This window comes from Heloderma suspectum, chromosome 12 (assembly GCF_057233095.1).
Source record: "Heloderma suspectum isolate Gila_16-S chromosome 12, 16-S_ref, whole genome shotgun sequence".
Taxonomy (NCBI): Eukaryota; Metazoa; Chordata; class Lepidosauria; order Squamata; family Helodermatidae; genus Heloderma; species Heloderma suspectum.
In genome coordinates, this window is record NC_139469.1 from 18,917,463 (window position 1) to 18,938,714 (window position 21,252).

General features: G+C 47.7%; 1 protein-coding gene across 1 annotated transcript in view; it reads left to right on the forward strand.

The window, feature by feature from the left end:
• Positions 1-261: 261 nt before the first annotated feature.
• APOLTP (apolipoprotein lipid transfer particle homolog) overlaps positions 262-21,252 on the forward strand; it is an 80,492-nt gene continuing 59,501 nt past the window's right edge. Inside the window, exons 1-9 of the mRNA XM_084819204.1 lie at positions 262-407; positions 1,736-1,932; positions 4,825-5,127; positions 8,124-8,353; positions 11,860-12,018; positions 12,575-12,652; positions 14,833-15,189; positions 15,443-15,802; positions 18,913-19,044. Of these exons, the coding sequence (XP_084675330.1) occupies positions 268-407; positions 1,736-1,932; positions 4,825-5,127; positions 8,124-8,353; positions 11,860-12,018; positions 12,575-12,652; positions 14,833-15,189; positions 15,443-15,802; positions 18,913-19,044 (1,956 nt within the window). The 5' untranslated portion in view covers positions 262-267. The remainder of the gene's footprint in view (positions 408-1,735; positions 1,933-4,824; positions 5,128-8,123; positions 8,354-11,859; positions 12,019-12,574; positions 12,653-14,832; positions 15,190-15,442; positions 15,803-18,912; positions 19,045-21,252) is intronic.

Consider the following 21,252-nt stretch of genomic DNA (forward strand, 5'->3'; position numbering starts at 1 on the left):
AGATGCCTTGGTCTGATGTCATGTTCTTAGCATGCTTATCTCTGCTCTCCATCATCAGGGGGTGGGGGGATGGCATAGGACACCTGAACAGGTCTCCAGAAGAGTCATTATTCCTGTGTAAGGACCAGCCACATTGCCTAAGCTCTTTAATTCAAGCAGTTCCTTATTTCACTTTCTCCCTGTGCTTAGGTCCATGCTACCGCAAGCCGATATGGTAGGGACAATCTCAATGGATCCTTCTACCTTCATTCTGGTGGGAAAGACCTAATGCTGCTGGAGGCTGACTTCAACCGTGAGATGAGAAAGAATACCCAAGCCTTCAGAGTGAGCACCGTCCTAAGACAGGCAATTGTGACCCAGCTGAACCATTTGTGGCTGCAGTTCATGGGCAAGATGTCACCATCAAGGTAAAAGAAACCAAGACTACACGGCAGGGATGCACAACCTTTTTGGCCCTGAGGGTCAAAACTAGTGGTGTCAGAGGGTCTGAGGGCTGCACATTCATGCTCTGTTTGCATCCCTGCTATATGCTGTGTATTTGAACGTGAGTAGAACTCTCAGCAATGCTGGGAATCCTCATACGGCAGTAGAACGCAAATAGAACTTTAGGGATTTATGAGAATTTCAATTTTTTGCTCACAGACATGCGAGCATGCCCTGTTCGAAGCCCCAAATATGATCAGGAGCATGTGTCCACTGAAAATCTTTGCAAATTGCTGAACATGTGCTCATGTTTGATTTGCCCAACTTCCCAGTTTGATTTTGTGCAATTTTCCTAATTTGTGCAATTTTCCCAATTTGTGCAAATTTCCCCTGCAGACTGCATCAGCCGTGCTTTAGTCTCTGGAGAAAATTTGCACAAATTTAGGGAAATTTGTGTAAATTTCATGTTCAGTTGCTGCTACAATTTCGCAATTGTCCCATTTGTGAAGAGCAAGCAGCGGTCACAAACAGGAATCTGGCACGAGACAAATGGTGAGAAAATGTGCAGGGAATCCTAGCAGTATTGAACATCGCTTGTTCACCCATCCCTATTCCCTTTCAGACCTTGTTGATTCAACATAAGGTTTGAACTGAGGTGGGTGAGGGAAGCATGCCCAGAAGTGTAGGGAGCAGGGCCAGCTTGCATGACCCCAACTGTCTTACCACTTCAACTCCCCACATGTTCTCAACAGGGCTTATGTGTTTGCAGCATCATGGCATTACATCTTGGCATACATGGCCCTGTACACAGCTCTAGTTCATCAGTAAAGATTAGGGATGTACGGATTGTGTAAAATCTGTTCCATCTGTGTTTCATGGATTGTCAGGTACCTTCTGTTCTGTCATCCACGCAGTGACAGAATTGGGTTTTTTGTTTCCAAATTTGTGCAAATGCAAATTTGCACAAATCCGCATTTGTGCAAATGCGCAAATTCCCCCCCCCATGCACATTTTTACACTTTAGCCTATGGGGGAAATGTGTGTTTTTGATCATTTTATTTAAAAAGTGTATTTTTCTACAAAGGAAATTTGCGCAACATTTGGGAAAGCTAGAAAAAATGTTCTGCAAGTCCGTAGAATCTGCCTGACATGGGGAGAGTCAGTCTGCTGCAGAATCCGTGGGTTGGATTCATGAAAATCTGAACTGATTTGGTTCTGTTGTGGATTTCTCTGACATCCCTAGTGAAGATTGCCAAGTCCTCCATCAGTGACTGCTACTGTCTGCTTGCATCTGCTTTTTTCTTCCACCTAGACTTATGCTGTCTTCTGCCATGAAGCTGAATGAGAACTCCTTTCACCTGGGCATTACAGGATCCAAAGAGCAGAAAGTGGGCCTTGTGCTCACCCTCCATGGCAGCATCCGGCACAACTTTGATAGCTTAACACGCATCATACCCCAGAACCTTTCTCTGGATGGCTCTCTCAAGCACAAGAAAAACATTCATGAAGGTATTGCTTTTCTCCAGGGGTGGGAAACCTCTTTCCTCCTGAGGGCCACATTCACTTTCGGAGAAGCTCTTGGGGGCTGCATTCCAGTGGTGCATGGAGCCAAAGGCAAAAGGGGCAGGGCCAATTTTTTTTTTTTAAATAGCAGCATATTTTAGCTTAAATCTGTTACTGCCAGTAACTAAGACCTAGGAGAGGCATTATAGCCTTTTAGAAAGGGGTGAGGACTGGGAAATCAAGCAATCAGTGGTTGGAAGAAAGGGTGTGGGGCAGCAGAAGAGGGTGTGGCCACCTGGGGAAACCCAGATGGCTGGATTGGGACCCAAGCAGAGCCAGATTTGGGCCCCAGGCCTGAGATTCCTCACCCCTGCTTCACTAGAAGGTTCTCAACACACTTTCATCCCTCTGGAACACAGTTAGAGCACTTCCAGGAGATAGAGCAATGAGACAGGGTGCAACGAACGGTCCAGTGGCAGAGTAAGCAAAGGAGGATCAAAATGATGAGACATTGATGCATTCTGGGGGAGGGGGGAAGATGGTGCCTTTCTAGGAAGATGAGTCTCACATGTTGAGAGCTAAAGAATTAAAACAATGTATTTATTTGAATTGATTAGATCCATATCCCACCTTCCCTCCAAGGAGCTCAAGGTGGCATACATGGTTCTTCTCCCCTGAGAGAAGGTGGCTGGCCCAAGGTCATCCAGTGATCACCATGGTTGAGTGAAGTTTTGAACTCAAGTCTACCCAGCCCTAGTCCAGTGCTACATTATGCTGGCTTGCTCTAAGAATGACAAGCAAAAACCAGGAGGGTAGGGATGGGCAAATTCACCCCTGACTGCGCCGCTCACAAGGCCCCCACCAGCCACTCAGCGAATGGCGTGCAGCATCCCACTGCTCTGCTGAGCTGCCATTCTGCTCAAAATGGCAGCTCGGCCTTTTCCATAAAGGCTGATGTTACATAAATGGTCGCTGTAAAGAGGCCCATTTACACGACATTACAGGCGTAAATAGTCTAAATAATGCAGAGCAGGGCAATCAATGATCAAGGTGCAGAGCAACCAAGTGATCAAGGGTGTGGAGCAAGTCCCTATGATAAAAGGCTACAATGGGCAGTATCCAACTGTGTCATTCCGTTGGCACAAATGACATCGCACTAGCGGAATCTAAGTTCTGAACTATGTGCAAGAGGGGAATCCAACAGAAGCAGTGGTGCATTCCACTTGTGCAACCTATTGTGCATTCCACTTGTGCAACCTGTTCTGTAAGTGGTTGCACAACTGGTTGTTGAAGCATGATGGGCAATTTCTTGTGCAACAGAAGGATTCAGCAGAGCTCCACTAGTGCTATTGGAGTTTGTGGAATAACACCATTGGATACTGCCCGAAGTATGGGACTCTTCAGCTTAATGAAAAAGGCAAGTAAGGGAGCAATGAGACAGCGTCTGGGAGACCATAGGTTTTTTTCAGATTTCTGGATCCAAGGTCGGAGACAGCACTCCAACCTTGGAGCCAGGAATCCACACTCCCTGCCCCCTCCCTCTCACAGCCAGTGAGGAGAGAACCACACCAGCTGCCTCTCCAAGGTCACAAAGGCGATCTCAGAAAGGAGGGAAAGCAGGCATGCTGGTGGGTGCAGAGAGAAGGGGGCTGGGGGGATCTGCTTAAAATGTATTCTTGGGCCCCTTTCTCTCCCCCTCTGACATGCCCTAGTTAAAAATCTCATCTAGCCAAAATTCAGAGCAGGAGGAGAGCAGAGGTAAAGATTGCCTCTGCCACTCCTCCTGCTCTGCATTGGATGCCCATAAGCCTCTGAGTTCGGAGGCTTACGAGCATCAGCATAGGGTTGCGCCCTAAGAGGAGACATAATAAAGGTGTGAAAATTAGCATGATGTGGAGGAAGTGGGTGGGGAGACGTTTGTCTCCCCCTCTCATAAGGCTACAAGCTGAAGTCAATCAATGAACTGTGAGAAATTCACAACATATAAAAGGAAGTCCTCCTTCAGGCAGCACATAGTTAAACTATGGAATTTGCTACGAGATGTCACGATCACCACCAACTTGGACAGCTTTAAAGGGAGACTAACCAAATTTATGGAGGATTAGGCTATCAATGGCTAATAGTTATGATGGTTTGATGCTCCCTTCAGGCTCAAAGACAGCGTGCCTCTCAATTCTAGTTGCAGGGGAACATAGATAATAACATCGTCATGCTCATCAGACATCCACAGAGGGCATCAGAGCATATGGTTGGCTTCTATAGAAACAGAATGCTGGATTAGATTGTCCCTTGATCTGATTCACTGCAGCTCTACTTAGGTTATGGTTTCACAGTTGCCATGAGATAAACTTGCATATGTGTGTGATCCCACCTTCAAAATTACTAAGGTCCTTTCATACAGTTTTGTATTAGAAGTGTTTGTTTTGAGAAGTTTCCAGAGGGTTAGTAGCCGTGATACTCTCTTCCAGCAAAAGCAACCGAAGAGTCTTGCAGCACCTTAAAGGCTGACCCATTTCTTAGGTTAGAGGTCGCTTCGTTAGCCCAGCAGCACAAGTTGAAATAGATGCTTTTCCATAGAAGCTTATGCCATAAGGAGTTTGTTCATCCTTAAGGTGCCACAAAACTTTTAAGGAGCAGTCCTATGCATGTTTAGACAAAAAAAAAGTCCTACAACTCGCATGCTGGCTGGGGAATGCTGTGAGTTCTGGGATGTTTTTCTGTCTAAACATGCATAGGATTAAGAACATAAGAGCCATACTGGATCAGACCCAGGGTCCACCTAGTCCAGCATTCTCTTCACACAGCAGCCAACCAGCTGCCCACAGGAAACCCACAAGCAGGACTTGAGAGCAACAGCACCCTGAATTATTTTGGGATTGTCTTACTTCCATTTAACAGGCGTCGTGAGTATGATGGTTAACCAGTCAGCATTTGGAATGCACATCCGGAACAGGAACATTTTTGGGAATGAAAGCTTTCATAACGTCACTGTGGCTGTGATACAGAATGGCAGCCAGACTTTCCCACAGGAGGCAAAGATAAGAGGACAACTGGAGCTCACCAGAGGAAGCCAAAAGGGTGCAGCCAGCATTCAGATAGACACAAGAGCTCTCTGCATTGATATCTCAAACATTATCCTTCAAGAGCAGATTGGAGTCACAGGAACACTCACGCACAACATCAGCGCTTTATATATGGCAGGTATGGAATACCACAAAATGCTGGACTGTTTTTAAGAACAGAATGCTATTCACAAAGGCCAGCTCCTTTCTCCTCAAGAAGCAGCCCATCTCTCTCAATGGGGCTACTTGTGATTCGCAGATCAGCCCATTTCTTGTATTTTCCCCTTTCTTCTCCATGTCATTGGGCTTGCTTGACCATAGCCAGGCTTCTTGTTATGCTCCTTCTAATAGCAAACTCATGTGGTGAGAGTAGGGATGGCAGAGAATTCCTCCACGAACTCCAATGACTCCCCCAGAGTCCGTGGCGGAATGGACCACTCCCCTCCTCCACCCTGCGAAATTCTCCCCAAACGGACCCTACCTGCCGCCGGCCGGTCCGGTCAGTCTGCTGCCGTCCGCTGTCCTGGTCTGCAGCCACAAATGGCGTCCAGCGTAGCGGACACTATTTGCGTCCTTGCTCTTTGCCATGATAGGCTACATAAATATTTACGTAGCCTATCACAGCTAAAGCAGGGACACAAATGGCATCCACTACACCGGACGCCATTTGCGGCCGCAGACCAGCAGGGGACGGAAGTCCAGCTGTGGATGGGCCCGGCCGGCAGCTCCGCAGATGCACCGCAGAGCAGAGCTGGCCAGGGTGGATTCCAGGGGGAGGGATGGATCGCCTCCCTCCCCACCGCAGACGCCCCCAACCAGAACGGTGAGTGGGGTTCATACACCCCTCAATGAGAGTCAACAGCACTGGAGCTAAAATGACCTCACTGAGAAATAAGACGGAGGTATCAGCATGCTCAAGGAAACTCCAACACTTTGAGAAGTTAAAAAAACAAAACACCTTTTTTTAAAAAATTAACCTAACGAGGATTGAATGTGCTCAGTAGCTGAATAATATTCAAAAAGGGAAGATGGAGGGAAAGGAGGGGTGGAATGGGCTACTGGAGATGACATGGCTGGCCGGAACCCTGAACCATTCCTTAATTGTCTCTTCCATTTGCTTCACTCCTATTTTTCCTGAAATGATAGTTTTGAAACACTGAATTTGAGTATAGAGCTCTTGAATCTCACCACCTAGCTTTATTCTCAGTGTAGGGAACATGGACTGTCACTTATATTATATTAGATGCCTGCTTTTTAAATCGTACCTTTGCTTTGATCCTTGACATTCAATTCGAAGGTACAATTTAAAGCAGTCAGTCTCTTAAAAAAAAACCCTGCAATTGTTTCACTTGGTTCGGAGCCATTTTTGAAAAGAAACCAGACATCAAAGCTGAATGGAAATAATAGTGTGTAGCTGGCTTTACATAGGAGGTGTATTTCCAGTTACAACTTCAAGTATACTTTACCATTGAACCAGCTTCTCTATTTTTTCACTAGCGTAAGTGGAGCGTTGAATACAAATGAGCATTTCATTCCTTGCCAAATGCTTTCAAGGAGAACAGGCTTTCAGACCTCTTTTAACAACATCTGGAGGATATTGTAGAACACTCTTCCCCAACCTGGGACCCTGCAGTTGTGTTAAAACACAATTCCTATCATCCCCCAACCCTCATGACTAATGGGAGAGGGGGTTTGGAGTGTCCCAATTGGGGTCAATGGCCATGTTTGCTGGAGAATGATGGGAGTTGCAGTCCAAATCACCAGGAGGGCACCAGATTGAAGAAGGCTGTTCTACAACAAAGATAAAGAGAAGGTAGATGCCCAGGTGTTTTGGACTTCTACTCCCAGAAGCCCCTGCCAACACGGCCAGTGGTCAGGAATGCTGAGAGTTGAAGTCCAAAACATCTGGAGATCTACTTTCTGCCCATCCCTGGTCTAGAATGAAGGGGGGGGGTCGCTCTGTGTTCTGCAAAGCAAATCCTTATGTATTTATTTTCAACATTTATATACCACTCCACATCGAAACAGATTCTGGAATCTGGAGTGATGAACAATAAAAGATAAAAAGAATAAAACACAATATTAAAAGTTTTTTTTACAAAAAACAGTGACAACACAGAATACCAATAAAAACCGTAGCTGATCAATCCAGGGAGGCTTCTTGAAATAAAGACGCTTTCAGGAGGTGCCCAAAACAACATAATGTTGGTGCCTGCTTGACCTCCAGAGGCAGGGAGTTCCACAGAGAGGGGACCACCACACTGAAAGCTCTTCTCCAGCTGGACTCCAATTGGGCCAGACGGCCAGATGAGGAACCACCAGGAGCATGACTTCTGATGACCTCAGTGACCGGGCAGGTTGATAAGGGAGAAGGGGCTCTCACAAGTATCCTGGTCCCAAGTTGTTTAGGGCTTTACACACTAGTAACAAAACCTTAAACCTGGCCAGGCAGTGAATAGGCAGCCAGTGCAGTTCCCTCAGCGAAGGAGTTGCATGCCAAAAAGGAGCAGCTCCTGATAACAGCCAAGTTGCTGCATTCTGCCCTAGCTCCAGCTTCCAGAGTAGCCATGAGGGCAGCCCCACACAGAGTGCACTGCAGTAATCATGGACACACTCGAAAGCCAAACGAATACCTAGGGGCAGCTGATGGCCCTCAAGTGTGCCGGTACCCAGAACTCTACGCCTGTCACTCAAGCCTCTCCCACCCTGCTCTGTGGCTGAGCACAAGCTTAACATGCACGAAGTCCCCAGGTTCGATTCCTGGCATCTCTGGTTGAGGCAGGGCTGGGGGAACTTCCAGATGGTGATTGACTGCCCCGGCCATGATGGGAATTGTTGTCCAACCACATCTGTGTTCAAGGATCCAAGGGCCAAATTAGGTGTGGTGTTCAGTGCATCTTTGCATTTAACATGCACCTTTTAAAAAATGCAAAGAGCATCAACGCTGGGGACTGATTGTTATTGGGATGACAGAAGGTGTGGGGAAAGGAAGTTTCACCCTATCTGTCCCTTGCTGCAGTCCTAAGGAGAATTGTTCCCCTGGAGGTGCTATTTGCATTGGAAGGAAATGTCCCCTGTGGCACAGGTCTCCCCCATTTGATTTTATGCTCTCGCTCTCTCTCTCTCTCTCTCTAGGCCTTCCTGCAGAAAACAGCATCACAGCCATGTATGGCCACATTGATAGCAACCACACAATGACTCTCAAACTTCAGGGAGGCAACAAAAGGATTATGGCTACATTCGGAGTCAAAAAGCTTCCATTAGAAAACTTTCAAGCCCAGCTTACCACAAGCCTCAGTCACAACCTTGCAGAGCTAAAAAGACATGGACTACCTTTCACTGCAGAATGCACTTGCTTTTACCAAGTAAGGACAACCAGTAACCTACAGACAATCATACCACTTTTCTGACAAGGCCCTCAAGGAGCTTTAGAATTTAAAATGCTAAAACAAAGCACCAAATAAATAAAAGAGGAGACAGAATAATTAAAACGGCAGAATTTTTTTTCCGTTCATTCAAATGTTATTGTTTATAGCCAGTGGCCATTACGATATAAACACAAGAAAACATTTATTTAAAAATTGAACAATCAATCCCATAAAACACAAATAGGGCCTTGGAAATGCAAATACAAAGTTTTAAGCAGATGTGTGAAAAACGAAACTTGCCTTAGCTTTTGTCCCTGACGTGATTCAGAAAAGCCACTCTTAATTGCAGCAGACATTTCACAGGCCCTTTGGTAGTTTCTTCAGGAGCTAATGATAGAAGCTCCCACAGCCTGGGCTTTTACTCTTCTGCCTATCCCTCAGGGCATGCATAGGAGCTCTTGAAAAGCCAGAGAGATAGGGGCAGGGCTTCCCTCAGCTGGACTCCATCAGCCCACATGTGGTCTCTTCAGGTCCTTCTTGGTAAAAGATTTCAGGCCTGGGCCTTTATAAGTAGGGATGTTAGAAAAATCTGCCGTGGATTCAAACGAGGGCAGATTCTTTGGAATCCAGCCTCAGGAATCTGCAGCAGATCTGCACCACTTACCTCCGCTCGAGGAGGACAGGAGGCGGAACAGCACTCAGCTGCTTCTTCCACCGTGCCAATCGCCATTTCTTTAAAAAGCAGCCTCTGTGCCAATCGCCATTTCTTTAAAAAGCAGCCTCTGTGCCAATCGCCATTTCTTTAAAAAGCAGCCTCTGTGCCAATCGCCATTTCTTTAAAAAGCAGCCTCTGTGCCAATCGCCATTTCTTTAAAAAGCAGCCTCTGTGCCAATCGCCATTTCTTTAAAAAGCAGCCTCTGTGCCAATCGCCATTTCTTTAAAAAGCAGCCTCTGTGCCAATCGCCATTCCTTTAAAAAAAAAATGGCAATCGGCAGGATGTGCCCATAGACTTATACGCAAAATAGAGCCGTGACTCTTGCGTATAAGCCTATGGACACATAGACGTATGCGCAAGATTCACAGCTCTGTTTTGCGCATAAGTCTATGGACACATCCTGCCGATTGCCTTTTTTTTTTTAAGAAATGGCGATCGGCGCGGTGGAAGAAGCAGCCGAGTGCTGTTCCGCCTCCAATCCTCCTGGAGCGGAGGTAAGTGGTGCAGATCTGCTGCAGATTCCTGAGGCTGGATTCCACATTTCCCTTGGGGCCCCTCTTTCCTGATGCACTCACACACACAAATAGGGAGGCTTCAGTCTCAGGCCTTTAATCAATAGGTTCATTAGAGATGCCAATCCTTGAAGACTCTCAGGCTACACAGGAATGCCACCAGGGGATTCAAATGGGAACACCGACGTTGCCTGCAGTTTGAAGTGAGGCTTGCTGGCTAGACTCACTTAGGGAGGGGTGTCTCGCCCTTCTAGTGATGCTTCCCTACGTCGCCTCTCACACATCGCTAACCGAGTCAACCATCTGAGCTCCGCCCCTGACGTTTCCCTCTTAGCTCTGCACCGTAGTCTAGCATCTCTTAGGTCACAGCCCCATTTCTCCTCATCCTCCTCCCGGCTTCTCACAGAGGGGGGCAGGGGGGAGGGCTTCAGGCCTAGCCACCTCGTAGTTAGTAACCTGAGAAGCACGCCTGCCTATATCTGAACTGGCTTGGGAAAATGCATCCCCCGGTTCTGGCTGTTCGTCCTCTTCTGAATCTGAGCTGCTAACTATCTCCCTGCACTCAGAATCAGTCCTGACAATAAGCTATCACTCCCACTAAAAACAAACTCGTATGGTGAGTGCCAACATGATTGTAACCAAAATGGGTCACCGAGAAACAAGAGGGAGATAAAAGTATGCTTAGGGGACTCCCAAGATTTACAGGAGGACAAACAAAAAAAAAAAACTAAGGAGGCAAGACTTCCTCAGACTAATGAGGACTGTACATGCTCAGGGGCCACAGAAAGATATGTGTCATTCTTAAAAACAGACCTGTTCATCTTTGTCATAGTATGGGCAGAACTATCTGGTTTCAGCAGATGAGTGTGGTGACTGAGGAGTGGAGTAGCTGCACTGTGACATGGGGGAGATGGTCAGCTGTTTCAGATGGGCATCATGACACAATTGGTTGAGGGAACAGATGGTCTGGATGGGCAGTGCTGTTGGTCAGGGGAGGGGTGTGGAGTGTCACCTTAGGTGAGTGAAATAGATTCAGTGAGTGATAAGCTGCCTCAGATAGCCAAACTGGGGCATCTGGATGACCTCCATGGCCATTTCAGTCACCCAGAGGCTAATATTGCTCTTTAAAAAAATACCATCTCTTCACTTCCTGTCTATCTCTGATATATTGAGCAAATGTTGTTGGAGGGCTTCTAAATTTCTTTCCCTAGCAGAGTTGTAAGGAGCTCCTCTTTCTATTCCAGAGTTTCAGACTCTCCTTCAGAGCTTTCCCTGGGTACTTGGATATATTTTTCTGTGACCATTTTTGGCATATGAACACAGACAGATGAAAGGAAGTTGACAGGATAGATGGTCCCTTGTTGTCCCATTTCAGGCTAAGGGTCTTGTTGATGCCTTGCGCTGCCTCAGTGGTGTTGAGGGCTTCACATTACTGGGCATTGCTGTAGCTTGGCTTGAAGGGTTCTGCTATGGATCAGATCTTGGACAGGGGTATGGGTGGGTCAGGTTCCACGGGGAAGCCAGATGGGAATAGATCAGCACCACAGAAAGCTCTGAGTGATGCTGGGGCTGGAAGCCAAACAAGTCTGTCTATATGTTGCTCCAACAAGGAGCAGAGCAAGACTGAGCTTTAAATAAGAGTTTGGCTATTTTGAGAATTGTTGACCCTGCCTCCACACTGACTGAGGCTTTGTCTCTTAAAGGGGTCTGTCCTGTTTTAGCAGCCTCCCAACGATGTTGGAGTGGCTGTATCAGGCTGGTGTTCTCATGGCTGGAGTCCTCAGAATCCAAGGATGGCAAGGACCCGCCAGATCTTTCTGGGGAACTGGCCCCAATGAGGTTGATGACTCATGAGACCTTCCTGTGGCCAAAGGAAAGGAAAGGAAAGGTTCCTCCTGTGCAAGCACCGGGTCATTATTGACCCCTAGAGGGACGCCGCTTGTGCTGGCATTTTCATGGCAGACTATAGCGAGGTGGTTTGCCATTGCCTTCCCCAGTCATGACCACCTTTCCCCCAGCAAGCTGGGTGCTCATTTTACCGACCTCGGAAGGATGGAAGGCTGAGTCAACCTGAGCCAGCTACCCGAGACCCAGCTTCCGCTGGGATCGAACTCAGGTCGTGGGGAGAGTTCAGTAATTCTGGTGTGTCTTCTTCTGAGGACAAGGAGGCAGGGTCCTCTGAGGACAAGGGTCTGGGGTCCTGGTTCATGACACTTGCTCACCAAGATGAGTCATCAATTTCTTTTCTACACCATAGCCTTTCCCTCTGGTTAGAATTTCAGCCAAAAGCTTGCAGTGGGGTTGACGGTCCAGGCTGGCGAAGTAGAGTTCAGGGTTGAACTGGAGAATCGAGGCACCAACAGCACTGCCGGGTTTTCCTTTTTCTTCCATCACAACGTGGGACTCCTTCATATCATCCCACCAGTAGTACAGGTCAGTGGAAAATCCCTTGCTCTATTATGTGCCCAGGAAGTTGTCTTATACTGCATCAGACCGTTGGTCCATCTAGCTCAGTATTGTGTACACTGATGGGCAGCAACTCCCAGGGTATCATTCAGGGGTCTTTCCCAGACCTACCTGAAGATGCCAGGGAATGAGTCTGGGACTCTACAGGTATCATACCAGGACTGGGAAGACCAGGTTCAAATTCCCCCCTCAACCAAGACGCTCACTGTGTGATCTTGACCCAGTCACACACGCTTTCACTCTCAGCCTCATCTACCTCACAGGGTTGTTGTGAGGATAAAATATCAGGTGGGGAAGAACCACGTACGCCATCTTGAGCTCATCAAAAGAAAGGCTGGATATAAATGTAGTCAATTAATAAATCTTGGCCACTGTTCTGTAACACACTTTCCAGTGGCAGGGTATGGGGGAAGAAAAAATAATAACTAGCCACTCAAGAAATGACTCTCAGATGTTCATCGCAAACCAAGACATGAGTCATCTCTGATATTAAAGCTGCATTATTTTGACTGATCTCCTGCAGGTCCGGTGTGATGAAGAATCCACGTCCCATCAACTTTCTGGCCACTGTAGTGGAGAGGTAGCGAGTCACTCGTTGGAGGTACAAGGTTCTTTCTCCAAGCTCGGTCGACAGCAATGTGCCATTTGGAGGCTTTGCTACCGTAGAGAAAGTCTCAGCATTGGGGGGTGTTTTAGGCACAGAGATAGGTATGAATTGACTGGTCTTTATGTGCAGACATTCAAGTATCTTTGCTCGCGCAACATCCCACGGGGTTAACAGGTCAGAGTGCTGCTTAACCCGCAAGCTAATAACCGTATGTCCATGTTTAATCTCACTGCAGATGGGTGGGAGGGTCATTCTGAATTGAAAGCGACAGCCAAGCCTCTATTGAAGTGGTATGGGTTTGCATCCTTGACGAATCCACACCTTCCTGGTTTGGAGCACACCATGGAGGCAAGGGGGATCTATAACCCAGGGAAATGCAGCTATGAAGGTGAGGTGAGGTCTTCAAGCAACCAAGGGGTTGAGCTGCTCAGACTGAGAGCAAAATGCATGGACTCCTACGTGGTCAAGATGGAATGGTGCCACAAAACCTGGGGTGGCCCCAACAGCAGACGCCACCAGAGGTTCTCCCTGGTGGTGTTAGGTGAAACCCGAAAAAGGCTTCTCATTTGTAAGCTAGACATGGGAAGTGACCAAAGCTGCCTCAGGGGGAGTGGTCAACTTCTGCTGCTAGCCAACCGATCAGAAGCCAGTTGGATGTGGTTGCATCACTGGGAGAGGTGGGAATGGAGAGGAATGCCCCTTCCAGGTGATGTACAAAGTGTTTGCCTTGTGACATTGGATGCAATATCTCTAAGAGCATGGATGAATAGTGCCATGGATGGAAAGCCGATGGAAGTGGAAACAGTGACTGTTTGGAGGCCAAACCTAGAACTGGATTGGCTTCTCACCCATGGCATCTCAGCATGGACCAGCGTTGGTTTCCCAGCCAGGAACGGGCTACGTGGAAAAGCCCAGTTGGGCAATGGAGTGGATCTTAGTTTGGACCTGATGAGTGGACCCTGCAGGCTCTCTAGTGTAGCAAGGTTCAGAAGGAGACCTTACACCAAGTGGAGCCTTGCTGTTCATGGCCATTGTCTCCAATTCCAGGTAGAAAGGTAGGAGCATGTCTCAGAAGCAAGGACATGTCTCGCTTCTTCAGAGCTTGCACTAGCTGGACCATGAAAGGCCTCTTTTGCCAGGCCTGTTCATGCTATTGTACACTTGCCAATCTTGAACACCCCTCCACAAAAAAAGGTGATTTAAGCTCCTGGTCCTGACCACAGGGTCCCTCCCCCACCCCCATAACTTCTACTTGTCCCATGATGAAAAGAAAGCCATAGAACCAACGAGGCCCAAATTCGACGCAGAGAAAAACTGGATTTTGTGACACAGAGATGCTATGTAAATGACGTGCATTTGCATATACGCTTCCCTAATTTCTGCTAAGTCCGATGTTGAGGTGATGCAGGGCATTGAATCCTCATCCCTTGTCTGCTGGGAGAAGTTGTACTGAGGGAGGGAAGCGTGGCTCAGTGGCTCGCCTTCACTCCCTATGGGTGAAATCCTCTTGTTCAGTCACGCATGTGCTGCACCTCAGAGATCATAACTGTTCACACACCCTATGTTTCCATGAGCCTACGGTATCCTATGCAGGCTTGCCTCCATGATCCAATGCCATGTTCTGAAGGCAGGCCCTCATGGTCGCTGCTTGTTTAGCGCATAGATCAATGGCTTTAAAAGGCGCACGGCAGAAGGCAACAGTGCATCCTTCTAGATCAGGGGTGAGGAACCTCTTTCAGCCCATGGTCCTAATTCAGTTTTGGAGAAGCTCTCAGGGGCCACATCCAAGTGGTGGGCATGGATGAAGGAAAGGGGGTGGGCCCCCAAATACCCCAAATAGCAGCATAGTTTAGCATGAAGCACTTCCTGCCAGTAACTAAGCTTTAGGAGAGGCATTTCAATCTTTTAGAATGGGGAAACAACTGCACAGAAGTTGGGGAAACACTAAACCATCAGTGCTTGGGGAAAGGGGATGTGGGCATCTGAGGCCCCCGGGTGGGTTGGATTTGCCCCCCAGGCCTAAGCTTCTACAGCTCTGTAGGTCCCTGCTTGTTTAGCGCATAGGTCAATGGCTTTAGAATGCACATGGCAGAAAATGACTCTGGATCCTTTTGGATTCGCATGCAATCTGGTGGGCAAACCAAACTGACCTCCTGATTCTTCTCTGTTTTTAGACACCAGCAAGAATTGCGCTTAATGGATCCCTGCTTGCTAGCAACTGTGCAGCTGACGTATTTGGGGAAGTCATTTCTAATGACACCTTGGCTCAGTTCCGTCTCCACACTGTCTGCGTCCCCGAGTATATTATCGAGATCAGCCTCAGCCACCTATGGCCCTACCTTGGATCTCTGGGCCTTGCCCAAGAGAACCGGATAAAAGTCACTGCTGTGAAAGGGGAGGAGTACAAAGGCCTTCTAGAAGTTGCCCTTGGAGAATGCTTGTTAAGAGGCAATGCAGAACTGAGCACAGAGGGTGAAGAAACAGCTGCAGAATGGAGAGTTATTCTTCTGAATAAGCATAACATCTTGGAGGTGGTTGTCTCAGTGTTTCTTCTAAGGCACTATTCCCCTACCTGGTGTTCTCTGGATGACCAGAGCTTCTGGTCCCAGCATTCCTGACAATTGGCCATGCTGGCTGGGAGGCACCAGGTTGGGGAAGGCTCTTCTAAGGCTTCAACTGGTGGGATGGAGAAGAGATTCTATGAGAATAAAATCTAGATAAGTACACATCTTTTTCAAAGCAAACCCCCCCCCTCTCTCTCTCTCTTTATTTTTGGTCTCCTAGAACATGGAGATACCACAGAATCTAGTCTCTGGAGGATCATTCCTCAAAAACATCAACAATGTCAGTTTAACCTTGTACTTCCGGTGTGATGGCCAGACAGCTGACTTGCAACTGGAGATGTCTTCTGTAGACAAATATACCTTGCGAGGGACTCTGACTCACACTCTCGTCCACCTCCATGATCTAGGGCTGCCGCTTGAAAACTCAATGGTCCTCTCCATGATCAATGACAGCTCTGTCCTCAAAGGGCTCCTGTCACTACATGTGGGCAATTGCAATGTGGATGCCCAAGGAAAAATCCAGCCACAAGACAGAATTGAATGGACACTGGAAATGGAAACCGGTTGTAAATCTTTGCAGGTCATTATTGGTGATTTTCTTTCTTTCTTTCTTTCTTTCTTTCTTTCTTTCTTTCTTTCTTTGGGATGTCTGTTCCTGGGAAATCCAGTTCTTTTTTGGCTTGATGGACTTCCACAGTGTGCATGACTTACTTTGCATCTGCAAGGCCCTGGGCTCTCCCTTCTTAGGGTTCTTTATCTAACAGGACAGCCTTCTTCAAGCAGAGGACACCTTCAAAGAAAGGAGTGTTTCATGAGACCCCTTCAAATACAGGACTATTCTCTGTAAAGTAGGACACTGTCAAGGGCTCCTTGGAGGGCTCTCTCAGTCTAATCCAGTAGCCAAGTCCAGACACAGACAAAGGGATTCTTTTCAAAGCTTTATTCTTCTTTTACAACTTAACAACTCTACAGGTAGCAACTAGATCTGAGCAGCAGCATCCCTATGCCCTAAGTTGGAACAGTTGGTCCCCGTTTGAAAGGCAATTACTGGCAGACCCCTGAACTTAAGGACTAGGGAGAGTCCCTCCCCTTTTCCCTTGGATCCTCTGGGCGCAGCCGTTGTTTGCGCACCAACCGGGCACTACGCCTCCTTTCTGTGCCCTCCATTTAGCGCTGCTCTCTGCGTCGGCGTCGCGCATCCACCAAGTCTGCTTCCTGCGCTCAGTCACTCCCTGGACTGCTTTCTAATCTAGGAATGCTGGTGGGAGGAATCTCCGTCAGCTGTGGGCCCTGGGAAAGAGGAGCGCGCTCCTCTCCCAGGAGCGACTGCTCTTCCTCAGCATCAGAACTACTCTGGGATTCTATGGGCTCAGTGTCCACCCTGACAGACACATGGCCACCCTAGGAGTGATTTCAGTCAGGAAAGCAGCACAGGGGGAGTTTCCCCACACACACACCACCATTGCTTGTTGAAAAAAAATCTCCCCCCACCTACCCCAAGTGCTTTAGGTTTATTTGTTGAGAGAGAGAGAGAGAGAGAGAGAGTTAAGGGATCTGATCCCAGGTCTTTTGCACCATGACTCTTGGGCCAAAATCCACAGGAAATTTGGCCAGGTGGAAAAGTGTTATGATCCTCCATAGCTTCTCACTTTACTGCTATATTTGAAATGCAATAGGTCTGCTCTTTGAGAGGTTCCAGGAATAAGGCAGTAGGAATTTGATAGCCCCAAAGTGGGTTTACAGACTGCGCAGTGGGTTTTGTCTCTCCCTGTAGGACTCCAGCATCCCCAGTCATTCACAGTTGACTGGATCGGTTCAGAAAGATGGCTGCCAAGTAGAAATCCTCCATGCCTTCTGACAAGAGGCAAAGAGGCCCCCACTTGGAAGTGAGGACCAAGTGCCAGCCAAAGGTCACCTTAGAAGCTGAACTGAGGCATGAACTTCTGGAATTCCAGAAGAAATTAAGCTGTCTGTCTGTTCTGGAAAACAGATCAGGCACAATAATCAGTGCCAGCTCCTGGTTTTTGAGGGCCCTTCAGCAAGACACCCTCAGTGCCCTCCCCCTTTAGTGAAGCTAGCCCTGGGTTAGAGTGTTGAACTAGGACGGTGGAGACCCAGGTTCGAATCTCCTCTCAGCTGTGAAGCCTACTGGGTGACCTTAGGCCAGCCACCATCTCTCAGCCTAACCTACCTCACAGGCTTGTTGTGAGGACAAAATTGGGGACAGGGAACCATTTTCACCACCTTGAACTCCCTGGAGGAAATGTATTAAATGTATATTAAATAAATCAATATACATTTTATTAATAAGTATTAAATAAATAAGGGGCAAGAATAGGGACAGTGGTTTACGAGGGACATCCTAAAAAAAAAAACCTGGGACCCTCCCTGATAATTAGGGATATTGGAATGTATGATACGTATGGTGGTAGAGAAACGAGGATCAGTGCTGGCTCCAGTTTTTTTAGGGCTCTTGGGCAAGACACCCTCAATGGCGCCCCTCCTTCAATGAGTTTCCCTTCTCACTGCCACTGTCACAGGCTGTTCTTGCTCCTCCTCCTCTTTCTCATCTTTGCTACCACTTGCTTGCTTCACAGGCAAAGACAGGGCCGGCCCAAGACATTTTGCTGCCTGAGGCGACAAACAAGATGGCGCTCCCTCCCATTCCATGTACAAAAGCCTTTCTTCAAGACTGAACATCTTTCTTCAACACCAGTGATAGGACCCCACACCGGAAGGCAGCAGATTAGCTTAGGGGGCATAGGGAAGGCCACGTGGCACACACTTCTCTCCTCCAACACCTTTCTGCCACCTTTCAGCATTTGTTGCCTGAAGCAACTGCCTCACTTTGACTAATGGTAGGGCCAGCCTTGGGCAGAGAGCCAGGGGGCAAGCAGGTAGCATCATCTCCTGCCTGCTCTACTGTCTTTCCCACCACCTGCTACCTGATGCTTTTTAACTGGAGATGCCAGGGATTCAACCTAAGACCTTCTATGTGCAAAAGCAAGCCTCATCCTACTACCGAGCCCCACCCTCTCTCCCAATACCTGGTCCACCTACAGCTGTTTACTCTTCTAGGGGGTCCTCTTTGGAGAGGTGTTGTAGTGGAACCAGGGTTCACAGGGTCAAAGCACCAAGGCTTTTTAATTAGGGGTGATGATGCCATCTGCCACCCCTCTCAGACTTTCATGTTTTCTCTGAGCTTAGCTGCAATCCTCATAGTAGTGGGGGGGGGGGATTTTCCCAGCAACAGTAGATTGTTATGAGCTATCCCTCTTTGAATGCAGACTAATTTGGGGGCAGCTTAGTCCTGAATGGGTAACTAAGAACCATTCACTTTACAGAAAATATATATAATACAGAGACACAGAGAGATGGATCAGCACAGCTTCTTCCATTTTTGAACTCTCCTTGGAGGACGTGGCTCCAATGAGTACCTCTCCTTCAAAATTCACCACTACACCGCTGGGCAGAGGGCACCACCTGAGACCATCCGATGGGGCCACAATGCCAAGGTCCAAGACACATCCCTGCCACTTAAATTCCATGCCATTTGGAAATGAGGTGGAGGCAGGCCTCCATGTCTAGTGGAATAGGTCCCCGTGAACCTGGAACTGGCAGTAGGCCAGGTTCAGCCAGTGCTAAGGAACCATCATTTTATGAAGCTGTTTTGGATATCTTCTATCACAGGATCTTGGAATCCCAACAAAAATGGATGGGTCGGGGCATATTTTAATCGGTAAGACGAACCTGGATTCCCACATTACATTTACTATGGCTGAAAAGACTCTACATGGACTCCTCATATTAGAAGTCACGGATGTAAGTAATCATGTTGGCATGCTGAATGAGTTTTTAGTGCCAGATCCTTTGCTTTCCCCCTGATCTTTAAACCAGAGTTGGACTGGGCAGCCCTTCAGACAGAGGACGGTTCTCTCTGACAGCCAGTGCGGGCTCCAGGATTTGGGGGCTCTTGGGCAAGACACCCTCAATGGCACCCCTCCTTCAGTGAGTCTCCCTTCTGGCCACCATTGTCACCAGCTGCTCTTGCTCCGCATCCTCTTTTTCATCATGGCTTCCAGCGAGTGAGTTGGCCGTGGCATCTGCCGTTCCTCCTTCTCACCACCACCGTTGTCTGGACCAGGGCGAGAGACGGGTGAGCAAGCAGGTTGCCATGGTGAAGAGGAGGAGCGACTTTTTAGTGGGGCCCTGCTAGGGTGTGGGCCCTCACTAGGTGCTAGGCTATGCCTACCCTGAGGGGAGCCCTTCAAATAGAGGACTGTCCCCTGTAAAATAGGAAACACGTCCCCCAACCAGCTATGGTTTCTCCCCAGAAATTTGCCTTGGGCAAATAAGAGTCTTCACTCTCTTTTTTTTAATTAAATTTATATCCCACCTTTCTTCCATCGTGGAACTCAAGGTGGCTACATGCGGTTCCCAGGTGGTCTCCCCTCCAAGCACTGACCAGACCCAGACCTGCTTAGCTTCAGCACGGTGGCTGCCTCATGTGCTTTCAGACATGAAATAACAAGAAAAAAATAACAAGAACAAATCAGTTATGGAACAGCGTGGCAAGGGAAGTACATATGGCCCCTTCACTGCCAGCCTTTCATGGAAGAGGGTTTGATCCAGCGTGTGTTTTATTAACTTTTCCCTCTCCCAAGGAATGTTTTAACTGCTGCTATTTATTTCTATATTTTACTGCCTTGCGGCTTATCTGTTCTGTATTTTGTATGTGTGGTTTTAATTTCCCCCGCCCCCTCACTGGGTGCACCGTTCTGTAACTGATGTTTCTTCTTGTTGTATATGGATCTACACTGATATCAGCCATATATATCAGCCTTCCCATGTCTTGCCTGGGAGAAGGTGGGAGCTGTAATCCACACCATCTGCCACCAGTTTGGGGAAGGCTGCTATACACTAACAGTGAAGTCATTCTCCAAGTGTGGATCCTTGTTTAGCCAAAACGGTAGCACCCACGCACAAGAGGGAGGCATCAACAGGTTCAGGGGAAGCCCAAGGTTTGCACAAATACAAAAAAAGAAAAACTTTGGAAGAAAATTAAGGGAGCAACCCAAAAAATAGCCCAATGAACAGCATGCTTAGTGGTCACAGAATGCTTGCTGACAGGCTAAGAGGGAAACAATAGAAACTGGGGTGTGGAGTGGAATACCGTATTGTAAGGGAGGGTATGGCTGGCTGCAATGCTGAACAGAGCATTCTACAGTTAGTATTACAGTAATGATGACAACCAGTTTGGATTGCTTTAAAAGGGGATTGGACAAATTCATGGAGGAGAAGGCTATCAGTGGCTACTAGTCCTAATGGCTATATGCCACCTCCAGGATCAGAGGCAGCCTGCCTATGTACACCAGTTGATGGGGAACATGGGTGGGAGGGTGCTGTGGCACCCATGTTCTGCTTGTTGTTTCCCATGGGCAGCTGGTTGGCCACTGTGTGTGCTGAATGCTGGACTAGATGGACCCTGGGTCTGATCCAGCAGGGCTCCTCATCTATTAATATGTGTTAAAGGCACATCTCCCCTTGCATGTACCTGCTTGGACTCTTAGGTCATCTTCAGAGACCCTCTTCCAGGTGCCCCCAACAAAGGAAGCTGGGCAGGTGGCTTCAAGAGAGAGGGCCTTCTCAGTGGTGGCACCTCACTCATGGAATAAACTCCCCAAAGAGTTTCACCTGGCGCCTACGTTGTTCTTTTCAGTGCCAGACAAAGAACCTTCTTTTCTCCCAGGCATTTCAGAGATGTAGTTCTAGGTCATTATGGCTGTTCTATCGACTCCTGTTCTGTTTCTTGTTTTGCATTAGATTGTACTTTATTCTTTTAAATATTTGTATATTTTTAACTGGGTTTTAAAATGGCAATTTAGTTTTCTCACTGGTTGTAATCTGCCCAGAGAACGTTAGTTATTGAGTGGATTAGAAATATACTAAATAAATAAATAATGTTCTTACGCAACAACATTTTGTTTCAGATCTTACTTAGTTTTGTACTGTCAGCAGTCCCTCACCCTA